The sequence below is a fragment of the Natrix helvetica genome, assembly GCF_964273705.1.
Source record: "Natrix helvetica genome assembly, chromosome: 2".
Lineage (NCBI taxonomy): Eukaryota > Metazoa > Chordata > Lepidosauria > Squamata > Natricidae > Natrix > Natrix helvetica.
In genome coordinates this window covers 42,957,052-42,977,051 of record NC_138552.1, presented here as the reverse complement: position 1 = coordinate 42,977,051, position 20,000 = coordinate 42,957,052, and the positions used below count along the sequence as shown (strand labels likewise).

The following is a 20,000-nucleotide window of genomic DNA, read 5'->3' as shown; positions in this document are numbered from 1 at the left end:
TAAATAAACCTTTCTCCAAAAGTTTTCTTCTTTTGAAAAAAATATTCTAAAGGAAGGGCTCTTTGATCAACTCAGAGGTAAAAGAGGTAAAGAAAAAATACAAAGGACTATTGGTTTGTTGATTCTCTTCTGAATAATTCTAGATATTGTACATTTGTTTTTCACCACAGTTGCATACTGTGTTGATTATCTCATTAAGTTCTTCACCGTCAGCCAAAATCTGTTGCTGATTTATTGCAGCGTTTCAAATCCAATTGATTTATATGTGAATTTAGTATTTTCCCCTCTTGGTGTTCTTACATCTGTCATTTAACATCCCATTCTTCTAATCAAAAGTGAATACAAAGGTAAATCTTTTCAGCAACAGACTACCAATATATATAATATTGTTCATCATAATTTATCTAAAATATTGGGGAGAGGGATGTTAACCTGTAAAATCTTTTTCTTTTGTCTAGGTTTTTTTTGTTTAATCTGTATTATTAAATAAACTAATTACTTAGTGCATTTATATTTAAATTGCATTAAAAGTGTACATTTATGGAAACTGTTCCTGCAAGTCATCTGAAGTCCCTTTAAATGTAATTTGCTAAATAGTTGTGGTTCTGTCATTACAGCAGAAGCAAAAAAAAAAAAAAAGGCTGTGCATATGGGATGCTCACTATATCATAGTATTTTTTCATTATTTATTCTATTGTTCCATTACTTTACTATTGTTATATTTACACTTCTTTTCATTTCGTTATTTTTACTGTTGTAAGCCACTTACAGCAGCCCCATAGCAAAATAGGTGACAGATAAATTTAACAAATAAAATAAATTGGGAGTGACGAAATCCAACTAAGAACACAAGGAACTGAATGAGCAAGGTATGGTCTCAACATACTTGTGTGGAACCAATGCAATTTAAAATAAGCAATGCTTACTGATGCCAATATTAAGAAATAAACTTTTTGTTCCATAATATGATTCCACAAATTGCTATAGGCCAGCGATGACAAACCTTTTTTCCTCGCGTGCCACAAGTGGGGGAAGCGCAGGGGGGTCGTGTGCGGGCGTGTCGCACCGATAAGGCAATGCGCGACCCCCCCAGTGTGTGTGCGTGCACAACAGGCGCAACCCCCCCATTTTTGCATGCTTTTTTCGCTCTCCCCAGGCTCTAGAGGCTTTATAGGAGCCTGGGGAGGGCGAAAAGAGCCTCCCCCCCCCCCGAGGCCCTCCGGAGGCTTCAGGGATCGTCCGGAGGCTTCCCTGATGCCTTCGGAACGCTTAAAACCACCCTCCAAGCAAACTGGATGTGACTTCCGGTTTGCTCGGAGGGTCGTTTTGAGCGCTCCGAAGGTGTCAGGGAAGCCTCCGGACGGTTCCTGAAGCCTCTGGAGGGCCTCCGAGGGGGGGCTCTTTTCGCCCTCCCCAGGCTCCTATAAAGCCTCTGGAGCCTGGGGAGGGCGAAAAGTGGCTTTTAAAAACGGTGAACTCAGCTGGCCAGTGCGCATTCGCGCTGGCCAGCTGACAGGGCAGCGCCTCGCTTGCCCTGACAAATGGCTCCGCGTGCCACCTGTGGCACGAGTGCCATAGGTTTGCCATCACTGCTATAGGCTATATCACTGTAGCCGAGACCCAATGTTAATGCAAGTGAACAAATCAAGAGTCTTGTTAATACATCACTTCCAGCCAGGCCAATTCAGTGATAACCTAGAGATTTAAGGCTGCAGTCTTTAGCTCTAAAGTCTAATTTTATATATCTCTATTCACTTCAGCAGGATTTGTTTCTCCTAACACTTAATTTCACACTGTTCTTATTATGTTGTGAATGCAAAGACCCACCTATCTCTCTTTCCTTCAATTCTCTTCCCCTTTCCAATTTATCGTATGATTCCATTTTACTTTTACTAAAAGAGTATGATTCCATTTTACTTTTAAAAAGCACCATGAAAAACATCCGGACAAATTTGAGCAAATGCACAGAGGAGAGCACCAACACTGATTTTTCCTGATTTCTTCAGCCTTTCTAATTTTGGTGGCCTAAAGTTATGTTGGATAACACATCTCATACAGGTAAGTTGTGTAATAGTAGTTAAAAGTCCAACAGCTAGAAAACACCAATTTAAGAAGGAAATGTAGTACATTTGATATAACTGTTTCAAATACTCAATCCAATTATAACTTTCTCTTCATTTTATATAAATTTGGTGATGGGGAAAATTTACATAATTTGTTGTTATTTAATGATGTCTTTAAATATAGTACCAAGTAGTTTCTTAGGAAACATTTTCTAAAGTGACAGCAAGGGGGAAATTCATATCATATTTGCCATGTGTCAATTTTATAAGTACTTATATTCAAAGACTTAAAAATAATTTGGTGTTTAATTAGAAAAGTTTTTTGTTTAATTAAAATGTCTCCAATCTATAATCTATCCAATTAATTGGTTAAATATGATTACAGTTTCCCACTCACACTTGCTAACAAAGAAGCTACTTCTGTGCTATTCCATTTTCTTCATTCTTCAGTTGAGTACAAGTCAGACATCCAACATTACAACAAGTATTTGGAAAAAAATTCTGCATGCACAAACCAATAATTTTTTGCAAGTTAAATTTTTAACATGCAAGTTCTACCTAAATGTTTAATATTTCAATAAAAAATATATTTCACATGAAGATTATTTTAAACTGCTTCATACTGTAGACCTGGATGGCGAACCTATGGCACACCTGCCACAGGTGCACACGGAGCCATTTGTCAGGGCACGTGAGGCGTTGCCTTGTCAGCTGGCCAGCGTGCATGCACGCACTGGCCAGCTGAGTTCAGCCTTTTTTAAAGACATTTTTCGCCCTCCCCAGGCTCCAGAGGCTTTATAGGAGCCCGGGGAGGGCAAAAAGCTTCCGGAGCACCAAAAAATGGTCCTATGGGCAAACCGGAAGTTCAGGAACGGACTTCCAGGTTGCTTGTAGAGTCTATTTAAGCCCTCCGGAGGCTTCAGGGACCTTCAGGAGGCTTTCCTGAAGGCTCCAGGGGACTGAAAACGGCCCGACGAATAAATCGGAAGTCTCGGGAAAGCCTCCTGAAGGTCCCTGAAGCCTCCGGAGGGCCTCTGAGGACGGGAGAGGCTGTTTTTGCCCTTCCCAGGCTCCTATAAAGCCTGGGGAGGGCTAAAAAAGCATGCAAAAAATGGAGGGTCGTGCCTGTCATGCGCACATGTGCACTGGGGGGGTCACATGTTGCATTATGGGTGCAGCATACCTGTGCATGACCCCCCTGCACTCCCCCACTTATGGCACGCGAGCCAAAAAAGGTTCGCCATCGCTGCTGTAGACTTTATTTTCAATTACTTTATAGAAAAATATTTCCCTATTGAAATTTAAGTTCAACTGAACCCAATTTCCAAGCATAAATATAGGTATATAAACATTTATGTTTTTTATTCTTATACTGTTGGAGTGTTTAGTCATTTCATCAGAACCATATATTATATTAAGGAATATGTACATGCCAGTGGTGGGTTTCCATTTTTTTACTACCGGTTCGCTTTTGTGCATTCACGCGTGACACTTTTACGCATGCTCAATGTACCTCTGGTACATGCATGTGTTTCGAGTTGTGTGACAATACATACCAACTATATTATTTTTTATTTATAGATGTACAACTTTTCCTTCTCACACACTTGCTCTTTTTCCAGGGTTCACATAATTAAACATACAGTGCTTTGATTTTGTTAAAAATGTAAATGATAAATATATGAAGTACTTACCTGTAGACTGTTGAAAATGACAAAGAAGACCAGCATCCATAGATGCCTGTAAGCCATGTGTAATCCTCCCCATAGCCATGTCATGGAAATGAGGGCAAATAAGTACAAAACCAATGGGATCTCTAGAAATCATAAAAACATGAATTTATCACATTGACATGCTTTGCAAAAATACCTTGGATATCAACAGCCTATGAAGATATTTTGATTTATCAGTGCTTCTGGGACCATCATTCCTATCTTTACTTTACTTTACTTAGATTTATAAACCGCTCCCTCTCCCTGAAGGGACTCTATCTGTGATGGCTATCTGTGATGGCTAGGCACAATCTTTCCCTTCCAGTACTCTGTTAGAGTTGAAGGCAGCTGACTGGGAGTTGGAGAGGAAGCCCTAAAGCTATTTGGATGGATTATTCAGCAGATGAGCTCATCCCAAAAACTGAAGGCAAGATTGATCAATCAATCAATCAAGCAAGCAATCAGTTCTGGTAGCAGATGATGAGGTTATATTACTATTACTATTATATTACTATTCACCCAGACAATGCACCACATTTATTAATTGGATAAAGCATAGCTTGGCTTTGTAAAACAATACTGGAATTTAAGCATTAAAACTTGTTGAATGAGTAGATGAGTAATAAATAGTCAATAATCAAAGAGCTGATGAGAGGATATTAGGTTTCTATGCCCTGGAGGGAGGGAGGGAGAGAGAAAAGGAAGGAAGGGTTTTAGATGAACAAACTAGATTCCTTCATTCCATGAAAAATGCAAAGTTAAATGACATTATTGAGCTTTGGAGTTGACATTGCACTCAGAGCAGATCCAAAGTTCTTATTTATTCGGCTATATACGTATACATTTGTACAGGTATTTTGCAAAATGTCACTCTTTCTCTTCAGTGACTAACACTATTTTAAAAAACCTGAAAGGATAATTAAATATAGGAAGTTCATAACTTAATCAGTTTTCAAACTCACATATTTACTCATAATAAATTATATATGGAATTTAGTAACAAACAGCATAGGTGCCTTTCAACAAGATAACAAAATATTGCTTCAAGATTTTCAGTAAAACTGCCATCGTAAGAATGAAACTTTGCAAATCGATGCTTATCTTTTTCACAAACCAAGGGTACCGTAGGTTGAAGTGAAACATTGCTAAATCCTCTTGTACTGGTTCTTGCTTCCAATGTTTGCAGCATAACATGTGAACAGTTACCCAGTTAAACCTTTTATCTGTCTTGCCTCATAATGTCAATTCTGAATTAGCATCTCTCCAGGTTTCACATAGATGTTTTTCAAGGTGCTGCCATCCAGATCATTTGACTGGAACTCTTTGAATCTGGTATTTTATACACTTCTTACACCATTTGAAATGTTAATCCCCTTCTAGAGATGAGTCAATGCATATGCTTAATCCTATTCTGAGCAGCTGTTTGCATGCCCTTAATTTTAGCACTTTTTGGAAGGTTTGGCAGCTCCTTCTGTGACACAAAAGCATTATCAAAACAAGCCTTAAGTCTAAGGAATCAGAGACTATCTGAAAATAATGTTTTCTTTAGGATGTTTTAAAATTTTACATCTTTAGATTCTTTGCCTAGGATAGGTATTTCTTCTTCTGCACTGTACTGCAGCCATATGGCATTTTAAGTTATTTCCTGAAGAAATATTTGGGGAACAGGAATTCCTATTTTTAACCTTCCGCATTTAATTTTCAGTGTATTCTGAGAATGTCCATCTATCTGGTATAATACAAGAAAAGGAAAATAGAAAATAAAGAAAGATTCTGATATCTGTAGATCAACCTGAGAAACAACATCTGAAGCCCTAGAGACTGTCTATTGGCCAGCATAGAAAAGAGACCAGTGGCCAAATTCCTTATTAGGCAGCCTTCCTATGTCTCATTGGGAACAAATATGACAGGAATTTTGATTGCATGGATGGTTGTACATGTCTTCAGTTAGAGTTCAGTTTAATAAGACTATACATATACATGAAGACTATACATATACACTGAAATGAATTAGAACAAATTTTGTCCTGTAGAATTACGGCAATAATCAGTTACAGCAGTTTTCAACTATTTTCATTATAAATGTACATGCAGCAAAAATCTTGGGACAAGGGTGGTGAGTGGGGGTAGCGTCTGTCTAATGAGATTGATGAAAGCAGCATTATATGCTGTTTGTGATGAAGCCCTGCTCCTTTTCAATGCATTGTAATGCATGGCCCAAAACGGGAAGGGGGCCTTGCAGCACAACAGCATAATACTACTTTTATCATCTTGGTAAATGATGGAACCTAGAGATGCCAACGTTTAAAGTGATGCAGAGAGGAGTTCCAAAGCCTAGTTGAATTTAACAATGAGACATTAACAAAATAATGAGGTAGGTTTCTTATTGTCTGTGTACTATGCTAGTTGGCAGGCCAACAAAAGTAGCTGAATTCACCCGGTGGGCTTCCCCCGCTTCTGGGGGGGCACAGGACGCCCCGGAGAGGCGTCCTGCCGAGGGAACGGCTTGCGGAAGGTCCTGGCGTCGGCGTCGGCTGGCGGGGGCTTCTCCACTTCGTTCTAGGCATCGGGGAGCAGTTTTGGAGGGCGCGCGTGCGTCTCGCTCCATGCCGATCGGAGAACGCACTTTTGAATGAAGCAGCGGCAGTATGGTGAGAGGCTTCCTTTCCTCATTCCCTCTCTTTTGAATTGATGGACTTTTCAGCTCTTTTTAAAAGTTTAACTTTCGGATTCTTGCTGGAGGTGCGGCTAGAGGGAGGGGGATTTCCCCCCTCCCTTGGACAAGCGGCTTGAAAAGATTTTGCTTTCGCCCCCAGGGGAAGGAGGAGGGGGGAGAGCCAACTAATGATGCCTCACCCCTATAAAAGTGACTTTCATTGGACTTAGCTCCAGAATTTATGGGTGAACTGAGAATTTTCTGAACTTTTAAAAGTTTGCTATGCCTCTGAGCCCAAAGCTGGCAGGGCAAGATGGCACACTTCCGTTGTCTTCATGAACTCTGAAACCTGACTCCACCTTTAAAACTCAGGCTTCCGGTCTTTGTCTCCGTGCCACCCAGAAGAATCTCTTGTGGATTGTCATTTTCTGAACCCTCTGGAGAGAGAAAATTTTTCTCTATTGCTAGACTGACTAAAGAAACTCCCAGCTGCTTGGATCTTCTGCCTCCTGAACTCATCTGCCTGCTCTACTTCTTCAGCTGTCCAGTCTCTACACTGACTGATCTCTCTGTTTTATAAACTATGTCTCCAAAAAGACCACCACCTGGAAAACCTGGTTTTGCTACCTCTGCACCGACATCTGCAACATCCAGTCCTGCCACACAGTCAAAGATTACAGAACTGATGCAACCCAAGTGTACAGAGATGGATTTGCAACAAATGCTTCAGCAACTCATACAAGGCCAGGAAGAAATTAAGAAACAATTGAAGGAAATGAAGGAGGAAATTAAAGAGAATCAAGTCCAAATTTATAAGAACTCACAGAGACTGGACCTCGTGGAGGGTGGGGGGGTGGAGGTGAGGGGGGGGGGTTGAAGCTTTGCAGAAGGGTAACAAAGAACTTGATATCCAACAAATGAAAACAGAGTTTGAGAGAATGTCCTTTTATCTTAGATTTCAAAATGTTATAGAAGCAGATGGGGAAAATATAAGGGACATCATGACTAATATTTTAGCTGAATACATACACAAAGATAAACAACAGATGGAATGGGAGATAGACCTGGTTTATAGAGTGAACTCAGCATATGCCAGAACACACAATGTGCCCAGGGAGGTCCATATCAAATTTCTTAGGAAAAGCACAAGAGACACAATTCTGGGTGTACAAAGGGGGCAAGCATTGACATATCACGACAGGAAGATAACCATCTTGAAACAGATCCCAAAAAAAATTAGGGAGAAAAGGAAAAACTATTCACAATTGGCGAATAAATTATACAAGAAAGGGGTGTGGTTTAGATGGTTGATGCCTGAAGGGATGCTGATATTCTGGGAGGAGACAAGAATTAGAATCAATACACCTATAGAGGCTCAGGCCTTTATGGAAAAAAATAAAGCGATCCTAGAAAAAACAGAAGACTCCTCAACGGTTACACAGGACACGGGAGGGGCCGGAGCTCTGCCAGCGGGGGGAGAAGGGGCAACACTAAGAAAGCTCAGATCACAAAAATGAGTAAGAAAATCACATTGTTATAAACAGACCGAAAGTAATAATGAAATTATACCTAGACTATATATTATAATATATAAGCTGATTGAAATATTTTTATAGAAATGATATGCTGATTTTATACGATTTTGTATTAATGTTTTATACATAGATGTACCTTATGAGTTTGGAGGGAGGGGGCGTCTGCCATACTTGCAACTGCCAAAATTTGTATACCATTCCACTTACCCTTTTCCTTATAAATGTTTTAAAAAATCAATAAAACTTTTTGAAAAAAAAAAGTAGCTGAATTCAGCAGACATGTATATCTAAATAAAATAAAAATCCTGTTGAATTGCTTATAACGACAGATATTCAAGATGTGGGTTCATGCAATGCTGGATAGATTCATATACTTTCCTAAATCAGAATATGGTTTATTTAAGTTGGCTTAGTTTTTTTGGAACAATTAAATTAATGAAACAATAGATTCAGTATATTATTTATTAAACAAATATAGGTGATATTCTATATAAATTAGCATTTTTAGTCTATTACAATGTATAACATTTTTTTAAACCAAAGAATCAACACACAAATACCTATCCCCATCATGATATTACTTTTTGAGTAGGCAATGTTATGCAATGTGGAAAAAAAATCAGAAATAGTAAGAAAGAATAAGTAAAGGTATTCTGGTTGTTAGCTAACACTACACCTTTTCTAAAATCTACTCTTCAAAAATTACTAGCCCAGGTGGAAAAACAAATAGTATAGTGTGCAAGTAATTGCAACACTAGGTCCCTACATGCACTCTTGCCAAACTCTTGATACTATGGTTTAATATCATGCAAAAAAATTGTGAAATGCCAGCAACCTGAAACCACATTTATTAGTAGAAAGTGTTGGTATATTATAGATAATGCAGTTTTGTGTTCATTTAGCATCTCATTTAAACTCAAAGTGATCTACGATTTCACATCTATTTTAAGAAACTGTAAGAATAAATTAATGTGGTCTAAACCTGTAAAAAAAGGTGTAATGTTTTTGGCAATTATATTTAGATACTGCTATAATTCTTAGTTTTATTAGCAATCTGTTGTCTCAGTTGCAATAATATTCAGAACAAATACTTTGACTTCCAAAAGTTATTAGCTTAAGAAGCAAAAACCTTTTTTATTTTATAGATAAAAAATTAGATTGAATGTGTACAGAATGTGAATATTTATAAAAGGGTTAATGAATAGTTAATAATTTAATGCTACAAACACTACCCAACTTGAATTCTGTTTGTGATTCAGTATAATTTATACTCTTGAAATATGTACATAAATCATTCCTATCTATAAATATTATGTAATCTATGAGAGTGTTTTACTTCTGTTACTGAAAGTCAGAGCTGGGAAGAGAATCTTTAGAACTGCGGTGTGGAAAATAAAATTCTTTTTTTCAAAAATATTTGTGCAATAAATATTTGTGAAATAAATCCTTATGAACATGAGACTTAGAAAACTCAACTGTACAATTAATACATAAGCTGTCTGCATGAGTATCTATCTATCATATATCTATCTATCTATCTATCTATCTATCTATCTATCTATCTATCTATCTATCTATCTATCTATCTATCTATCTATCATCTATGCTGGTCTTGTTGTATTCGGGTCTTTTCCCACGTAAGATTGAGCTTGTCTTGGCAACATTTCGTCGAGGTCTCACTCACCATCTTCAGGCTGGTGTTTTGAGCTTAAAGCATGATCGGAGCTGCCATCCCTCTACAAACCTTGGTTAGGGTGTGTGGAATTCTGGCCCCGTTTCAGCAAGTGGATTGATTGTATGTGTGGCTGTATCATGATTGGTAGATTGGTGCTGATTGGTGCTGGCTGTGGGTCCGTTGTTGTTTTGTGCTGTAACGCCCTGGGTGGTGGGTGGGGCTCGTTTGTTGACTAGGGCTGATTTCCAGATGTCTGGTAGGCGGGAGGTATCATCACATTTATTCATGTTGTGGGGGTGTTTATTTCGATAGCTTCCGTAATTATTCTCTTGTTGAAGTGTTCAGTTTTGGAGATTAACCTGGTTCCTTCAAAATTAATTTCATGTCCTGTAGCTTTTTGGGGGGAGTCTCCCTTTGGATTAGGTAATTGTTTTTCTTTGGAATTTTGGGCTTTAAGCCCAAAACACCAGCATCAAGATGGCGAGTGAGACCTCGCCGAAACGTTGCCAAGACAGCGTCAGTTTTACATGGGAAAAGACACGAATACAACAAGACCAGAATACCTACACCCATGAAAATCTACGAAAACAAACACTCTCACAAACGTATTAATCTCCAATGGATTCCAAAGAAAAACAATTACCAACCTATAATATATATACATATATATATATATATATATATATATATATATATATATATATATATATATATATATATATATATATATATATATATATATATATATATATATATATATATATATATATATATATATATATATATATATATATATATATATATATATATATATATATATATATATATATATATATATATATATATATATATATATATATATATATATATATATATATATATATATATATATATATATATATATATATATATATATATATATATATATATATATATATATATATATATATATATATATATATAATATTATATCCCTAATCCAAAGGGAGACTTCCCCCAAAAACCAAGACACAGAACAGGACAATGGCATCGCCCTCCTCCCTTACACCAAAGGCACCACAGATAAAATCAGCAAAATTCTCCACAAACACAATATCAAGACAGCCTTCAACACAGGCCAAAAAATAGCCAACATCTTAAGAAACCCCAAAGACAAAATCCAGGGGCTTGTTTGTTTACCAGGGCTGGTTTGCAGATGTCTGGTAGGCCTGAGGTATCGTCATGTTTATTCATGTCGTGGGGGTGTTTCTCTATTTTGATAGCTTCCATAATTATTCTCTTGTTGAAGTGTTCAGTTTTGGAGATTAACCTGGCTCCTTCAAAATTGATTTCATGCCCTGTAGCTTTAAGGTGCTGGAAAAGGGACGAAGTTTTTTCTTTTTTTCTGACTGTGTTCTTGTGTTCTGCAATGCGTGCATTTATTCTCCTGTTCGTTTGTCCTATGTATATTGCAGGGCAGATTTTGCATGGTATTTCATAGACTCCTTGGTTTTCTAGCTGGATTTTGTCTTTGAGGTTTCTTAAGATGACTACCAAGCCAAACTATCCAACCTACTCCAAGACCCCGCTTACAAACCTCTAAACACAGACCCCACCACCTACCTGGAAAAAACCACCAAATCCAAAATAAAAGCCTCTCTCATCAGTGAAAAGATCCAGCAAAAAATCATCCCCGGAAAGAAATCTTCCAGATGCTCCAAACTCTATGGCATCCCCAAGATACACAAAGAAGCTTCCATAATTATTCTCTCGTTGAAGTGTTCAGTTTTGGAGATTAACCTGGTTCATTCAAAATTAATTTCATGTCCTGTAGCTTTAAGGTGCTGGAAAAGGGACAAAGTTTTTTCTTTTTTTCTGACTGCATTCTTGTGTTCTGCGATGCGTGCATTTATTCTATTGTTTGTTTGTCCTATGTATGTTGCAGGGCAGCACTCCACACCCCCACCAAGATTTATAGAAAGACGGCAGCTCCGGCCACGCTTTAAGCCAAAAACATCAGCCTGAAGATGTCGAGTGAGACCTCGCCCAAACATTGCCATGACAATCTCAATCTTATACAGGAAAAGACCCGAATACAAGACCAACATACCTATACCTGTGAAAATCTACGAAAACGTGTTTGTGTGTGTGTGTGTGTGTGTGTGTGTGTGTAAGCTATCAAAATAGAGAAACACCCCCACAATATGAATAAACGTGACAATACCTCCCGCCTACCAGACATCTGGAAACCAGCTATCCTATACTATAAGTGACTAGCCTTATCCAAACTTTAGAAGTTTTTTTTTAAATAACAAAAACTTAATAAAGTACAGCAACCTGTAGTAAGAGACGAAAATAATTGTGCTTCCCTTTTGGATCTACTACAATAGTGTAAATTGAGAGAATAAGTGCTGACTAGAGAAATGCATAATGAGATATATCATAATTTGCATTTTTGCAATTGATTATAGCTCAAGCTGTTAGCTGCTTAAGTTGTTATTTTAGCTACTATTCCATTTGGCTCCTCTAAAAATATTTTTAAAACTCTTGGCAAACAACAAACTGCTTTGCAGAAAGCACATCCAAACCAATTTAGAAAACAACTTGAACCAACTCAAACCTTCCAGATAATTAAGAGAATATGCTTTTGTAACTTTAATATCATTATTCCAGGAATCAGAAAACATTCTGTGTTGAAGTTTGGTTTTAAAAATGTAAATGTTTGATAATGAAATTTAGTGCGATAACACTGCAAAATGTAGGGTTTATATTTCAGCTTCAACTCAACTCCACTTTGTAGTACAGTATTCTGGGAGATTGGCTTTAATTTACAAAGACAATTTATTCATATACCTCGAGAAAGCTTCAAAAATACGGATACAGAATGCATTCCTATGAACACTTTCCTACCCACATGTCCCAAAGGAGACAATGGCTGGCTAACATATTTCAAACCAGAATTCCTCAGTATACTAGATACAATCCAAAAAGCTGTTTTCCTGATCAACACTATATGACTCTTTGTCTTCCAATTCCTGGTATCTCCCTTTTTCTGTAGGAAGTGTTTCATGCTAGAATTCATTTGCAGTTTCAAAGGAGTTAGAAAAAAAGATACTTCAGTAGAGTCACCCCACTGAACTGCATATGCTCACATATGTTACACATATGTTACGAAGCCCGAAATAAAACAGTCCATGTGTGATGGCAACTGAAGTTTGCCTGACTGAGAAGTGATTGCCTCATGTCGTGACTTCATTTTGAAGTGGGTATCATTGAAGTCAACCATGATCGGTAAATCAGGGGAACTGATTTCAATATTGTAAATGAACTTTTACATTACATATGTTTCAACTGGCTCCCTAATTGTTTTAGTGCTCTTACCTATCCAATAACCAAGGAACAGAATAAGCATTGCATAGGAAGAGATTAATTTGGGGACTTATTAAATCAACTATTCAACATCAAATATCCATAAAATAGAGAAACCAACCAAACAGGGTGATAAAGGCCAAGTCTAATTGCTTTTTTTCTCTTTAAGGCCTGACTTGTCCAAGCCATAAAGAAGCAATGAAATTACATGTGGGCAATATTTCTGCTACTGGTCTATGATTTCCTTCTAGGAACTCTGCAAACTAAACCCTGTTAATCATGAAGCAATAGAACACAGGAGGGTAAATAGCTGAAAATCTATTTAAAAGGACTGTAGTTGTCTTAGTGGAGATGCCCTATTTCTTTAAAAACAGTGTAGCAAAATAAATTCGTCCAAATTTCTTTTGTTGTCACTTTCTAATATACTGAATTAATGAGATTCAGAGGTAGGAACATGATGTAATTATTTAACTTAATTTCCTTATCATAGAAAAAAGTTTCCAAATCAACAGAATGACAGCAACTAGAGTTGTGAAACTTCAGTCTCTTTCACAACTTCTATAGAACATGAGACTTGGCCAGTTCTGAAATATTCCCCATATTCATAAAGCAATGACAATACTTCTCTTTGTGATTATGGTACTATGAGAAGTACTCCCTGAAGGCAGAGGTTAATATGCAGGCAAAAGTAATAGAAAACTATCAGCTGGACTACTTATTCTTTCTATCCTGTGGAAAGGATCATAGACACTTCTTTTTTTTATTTTAACAATTTATTTACTATTATTTATACTGCTTGAAAGCCACTTAAGAATGATTATTATCTTGTAAGTTGAGAACTAATTATAATACATTTATAGATATCCTAAACACTCATCTTCCACACATGAAAATCTAGATTCTGAAGTATCTACTCAATAAAACATCACATGATGAACATGCAACATCTAAATGGAAACTGAGATTTAAAAGACCAGCAAAAGTACTTTATTCCTTTAAAAAAAGGTTCCTCTACTTTTCAGCATCCAATGTATTCCAAAATATGTATGTGTGAGTTGGATTGTTGCCAGAGTTTATTATTCCCAATAAATTACACCTTCCTTGTGGAAGATGCCATTCTTTGAAAATATTTATGTTACTGCCAAAAGTTCACCCGTTCTTTGCTTACAGGCACTGAATTCCTTCCATGAAATTCTTTATCACTCTTTCAAAGTTAATAATTGGTCAATATAATTTTTAACTGAGGGAAAATATCCAGTTCCTTGCTGAAAAGTAGTCTGATCCACTAGATCAGGGGTGGCGAACAAGTTCGACAAAAAGAGCCAAAATTTTAAACTGTGAGAGTCAGAGAGCCACACCACGCGCTCCCTTTCGGTGCTAAACCCGGAAGTACGGTCTTGCCCCGCCCCTGGCGATGCGACGACGCTTGCCTGCGCTCCACCAGCTCGGCTGGGAACGGAGGCGTTTCCTCAGCGGAGCGGAGCGCCTGAAAGGGACGCAGGCTCAGCCTGCCAGGCTGCCACCACTCCACTGAAGACATTGGTGAGCAGAGAAACGTCTCCGTTCCCAGCCGAGCTGGTGGAGCGCAGGCAAGCGTCGTCGCGTCGCCAGGGGCGGGGCAAGACCGTACTTCTGGGTTTAGCGCCGAAAGGGAGCGCGCGATCCGGGTTTAGCGCCGAAAGGGACAAAATCCAAACTTGGCAAAGAGCCACAGTATACAAAATAATGATAAGAGGCAAAGAGCCGCATTCATTTTGGCCGGGAGCCGCATGCGGCTCGAGAGCCGCGTGTTCGCCACCCCTGCACTAGATGATTACTTGACCAGAAATTTGTCATAGCATGCAAAAAAAAAAAGTCTAGGAGTATATCTTCTACAGAAAATGGCTGAACCAAAAATAGTTCCAGATGGTTGAAACATAATGCATGTCATCCACAATAAACCCACAAACATACATGCAGATCAATTAATGTCATTTTCACAATCATGTGCTTTACATCATGGCTTTAATTGCCAAACCATATTCTTTTTCTGTTAAAAAAAAGCCAGTAGACACCACATATCTTATCAACATTGTTTCATGTTAATACAGTTTGCTACATGTTGACTTTAAAATGGGCCAGAGGTGATTCACTTAGCAACTCTCTCCTTCATCTTCGTTACTGATGGCTAATTAGTCATAATCCATTTTTCCTCATGATATTTATTGTGACAACAAAAGGCATGACAATTATTGTTCAAGAATATCTCTAAAAACGAACAAAAGCATGGATACACATAGGTAGAGCTGTGTGAGATCAAGTGCTAAAGGTGATTCACAGCATACATAGATTTGCTCATAGCATCTATTGGAAGCATTATGTATTTTCCTATAATCATGCAACTGCTACCATTTAACCACAAAAAAAAATGTACTGATGTAAAGTGCTATATGTGCATCTATACACATTCTGAATCAAAGTTTGCCCCTCAGATCTCTGATAATCCTCTTTATTCATATGTAAAGCCTATCTGAATGCCCTGGGATTTATTTGATTTATATGGCTACCCTTATCAATACATGACCAGGGGCAGCTGATAATATTAAAAGAAAAATAGTCACACTATGAAGAATTGCTGATTTGGAAGTGCCCTTTATATCATAACGTACACTGCTGCTCTTAGCCAACTTAATTTCAGCAGAATCGGAATTTCCATTTTAATTGCACTACAGGAATATGTGAAAGTGTGAGAGAGTAGATTTAGAATTACGTCATGCTAGCTTTTTTTTTTTTACTATGCAAAGCATTTCAGGGTCCATGGTTTATGCCAGCAGTAAATTCATTAGCAAGCTCCTCCCACGTGTAGAAATAGGCTCACACGGGATTAAAGTAAAACAAATGCAAATAATACTAATAGGATCCCTAATATTTTAAATGTATACAATATCACATGAACAAAACTACTTAGCTATTTAGAGGAGTTTAACTGAAGCAAATGGCACCCTTAAAATATGACTAAAATGTTTAAAATACATGGAGATTTAGAAATTATCTGAGTAACTTTTCCCAGAAACGTATGTCTGTACTGTTTCATAGTGAACTGAATTTTTTGTTGTTTAAAATCCCTATGTGCTCCTTCCTCTAGTTAAGTGTTATTTCCTCTAAAACACGAGGAAGCCCATTGAGCCTGTACAATTTAGTTTGTAGCAGGCTGCAAAATACATTCACTGTTAAAAAGAGTTGATTGGAGTGATTAGACAGCTAAATTCCTATAAGAAGAACATCAGTGGCCAAGTCACCAGGCAGTATCCTTACTAGGGAAAACTTCCATTCTGTGTTCACATATTTGCATGCATGGTTATTCAACCATAGTTTACTAAATCCATTTTTTTCTGGATTTACATAATGTACAGAAGAATGAATTAACCACAAGGGCTAGACCTGAACAACATGCCAGGGTGGCTGGTATGTTTTTGGTCTGTATATTGTGCAAACACAGCGTCTTACCAGTTTCTGTTTACATCTGTGTATTTTTTATATCTAGAATAAGAAAGAAGAAATTATCCCTTGAAATATCCCTTGAAAATCATCAGTGACTATAGGTGCCTAGCAACTCCTGGTAAATCATTGCTATCTGCTGATTTATTACTACTGAGGAGCTGGGATAGAATGTTGATTCCACCATCAAGGAAGTATTAGCTTTTTGAGGTAGTCCAGACAATCAGTATAATAATGATTATTAGCTGTATCTTTAGTGTAAGGCAGGGGTGTCCAAACTTGGGAACTTTAAGACTTGTGGACTTCAACTCCCAGAATTCCCCAGCCAGCCGGCTGGGGAATTCTGGGAGTTGAAGTCCACACATCTTAAAGTTCCCAAGTTTGGACACCCCTGGTGTAAGGTTATACTAACAGAGTTTTGCAAGCTGAACATATTATTCCCATCCTTTCCTTTAACTCTCTGGAAAACTAGCGAGGATTCCTTCTGAAATGCTTCCCAAATCCCCTCCTCTTCTGTGGATCAAGATATCTTTCATATATGGCTCTTCCCCTTGTTTCCCATTTCCCGCATACCATTAGACAGACAAAAAACAAAGGATACCGATTTGTAAATCCATACTTCTAAATGTCCTTTTAATAGTTTTGGATTTGCATAGTTCAAATATGTAAGAACCGGAGTGAAATCTCTGCTTCATTAACAACCTTTCCCCACACATATCTTCTCTATATAGCTATCTCACGTCTACCCTAATTATCTCAATTATATCATTTATCAAAAATGAGAAGACACATTGAATTCTCTTCACCCCCAAGTGCCTAAATGCATGTTTAAAAATGGCATCCTTTGACCTTTCCATGCTGCCAAGCCAGCAAAAGGATGACCGCATGTAGCAAGGAATATATCATCTTCAGCAAAGCGTGAAAGAGACTAAAAATTGTAAGACTACCATTAAAAGCAAAGGGCTGTATAATAAAAAAGGAGAACTTTAACACAAAGATTTGACCTTTACAAGGACATATGAGCATTATATCTGAAAACATCCTAGTGACATTCAAACCCAACAGGTGTCCTCTATCAAACACTGCAGCCATCCTCCCCTTCCTTCCACCTGTTCTCCATGTGGGAACAGTCACTCATATCGCTCCAGCATCTATACTGACTTCCTATTGTTTTCTAAATGCAACCCAAAGAGCTATTTTCAATCCATCTCCAGAAAACCTCTGACAGCTGTGAATCATCACATGCTTTTATATTGGTCTAGCATAGGTATCTAGAGAAAGATTCTGCATGGATTTAGATTGAAAGGGTATCTTGTCTAGGAGCAGCATTGTTTGTTTAATTTCTTTGTTTTTATTTTTTGCAAAGTGCTAGTCAAAATATGCTTTGTGATGATTGGCAAGTTTTGTATAAGACTGTTTTAGGCATGCTTTATAAGGAAAAGGCTTTTTGGGTAGCCCTGCAGGACAAATGCTCTGCTGAATATCTGGAGAAGGGCTGCCATGCAGAGCAGACAGATATGACTGACTTGCAAGAAAGTTTGAGGGAATGTTTCCCAATCCTGTCAACTTTAAACGAGTGGACTAGCTGGGGAATCCTGAGAGTTTTAGCCATGCTTGCTTAGGAATTCTGGGAGTTGAAGTCTACACATCTTAAAGTGGTCAAGGTTGAGAAGCACTGTTTTAAGGTACTTTTATGCCAGATTAGATAGGTTTAAAAAAAAAATGAGTCCACCTTTGGAACCTTTATTTTTCAATTTGTGCTAGTATAAAATGCACAAATTCAATGTTATATGCCACAGGGAGGTTTCAATCTCTCCCTGTGGAAGACATTTGCTTTCTGCAAATGTTTTCCAACACAAATGTGCAAACTACCTCGAACCTTTAATTCAGGCTTAACGTTCTTCTTCTGTGTAGTAAGGTTAATCAGTTCATTGTAACTTATGCAACGTAAGTCAGTCAACAGAAGTCTATTTAATGCGTTCTTAGTTCTCCTTTAACAGTACGTTCCTTAAAGTCAATCAATTTGACAATCTTAGGTCTTGTCAACCTTCATTGGTTTAGGTCAAGATATATCTATTGATGGGTCTTAATTTAGTTCTATTTTTCACAATGGAAATAAGCAGAAACCTTTTCCATAGGAGGGTGGATGGAAATTCAACTGATAAATCATTGCGTATTGCTACACCTTCAGGCCAAAATATCTCATCAGTTACATTTTTGCGTTACTCAACATAGCATTATCGAAAGTATGAAAAGGCAATATATTTAGAGGGCCTAAAGCTTAGAGAAATAGAAGTTGTTGGGTTTATTCAATATTGTTCATATTTCATACCTGCTGCATTGGTTCTTCCTCTAAATACATCATCATAAGCTTTCCACTGGGGTGTCACTTGATAAACATGGATGAACACCACAAACACTACCACCAGGCATACTAGTGGAACCAGAGCAGCAGTAAAAAGGGCTGCATAAATATTTGGAATGAAGCACCTGAAAGGGAAAAAAGAAAACAGAGTCATAATCAAGTATTATAGGAACTTTGACGGGAGGGTGGAAGTTACCCACCCACGTTGTTTAACCATGTGATTTTCAAGAGTAAAAAGGAAATTCAAATGGCATCTGATTATCTCATATATCTTGAATTTATAAGAGACAGCAATTGTCAAAATGAGATTAAGTTTTTTAAAGTATAATAAAAGTTTTTATAAATGCAGTTTCCCCAAATAGAAAAAAGCTACTGACTCAAAAAAAACCTCCTAGATGTATATTTATCTAATTTAGTAGCACTATTAAAAAATATGCATTTTTGGACTTCCTGGTTGTTCCTGGTGCCGACGGCAGGCTTTCCTTGAGCCTGTCAGATCAAGAGACAGTTAGAGGTGTTTTTTTACGATCTTTAACACCTTGGACACTCGTAAATTCTTGGAATTTATGAGGGAGAGATTCAGCTGCTGGGTTGAGCCCTCGTGTACCCTCCGGAGTCCGGAGTCTGACGAGGTTTGCCCCCCTTCGCAGTTGTTGTATTCTCCTGCCTTTTTGATAACCTCTGCTAATTAGCAGAGCCAGTCGCCGGGAGCAGCCTTAACATCTTAACATCTTAACATCCCAAGAGGAAAGCAAGACTTTTGCAAGTATTTTAAGTTTTAATTGGGGGAAGAAAAAAAAAATCTCTTTAAAAAGAACGCTACTGCTGAGTTCGAGAGGCGTGGGCTTAGAACAAAGGATTCAAAATGGCGTTGATTTATAGCTGAAAACCTACAGAAAACGAAAGCTAATTACTTGCTGATAGCCGGGGCAGTAAAGGCGGAACGGCTGAAATAACTATTAACAATCTCTAAGCCAGTTTACTTTAAAGCTAGTTTATACAATCTGATCTACTTGGAGGAGTATTTTGTGAGAAAGTTGGGACGAAGTGTGTTTTGTTAATTATGGCAACGGAACAAAACGTGGCTTCTCCAGGTGCTACAATAAATCTCCAGGATTTGAAGGACTTCATAGGTAAAGAAATTGCTATTATAGGTAAAGAAATTAATG

At 37.7% G+C, this 20,000-nt stretch overlaps 1 protein-coding gene across 1 annotated transcript in view; it reads right to left on the bottom strand.

Moving 5' to 3' along the window:
• Positions 1-20,000, bottom strand: part of ADGRV1 (adhesion G protein-coupled receptor V1) — a gene marked incomplete at its 5' end in the record, with an annotated part of 278,532 nt that overhangs the window by 39,950 nt on the left and 218,582 nt on the right. Inside the window, 2 exon segments of the mRNA XM_081943817.1 lie at positions 3,758-3,879; positions 18,799-18,956. Of these exon segments, the coding sequence (XP_081799943.1) occupies positions 3,758-3,879; positions 18,799-18,956 (280 nt within the window).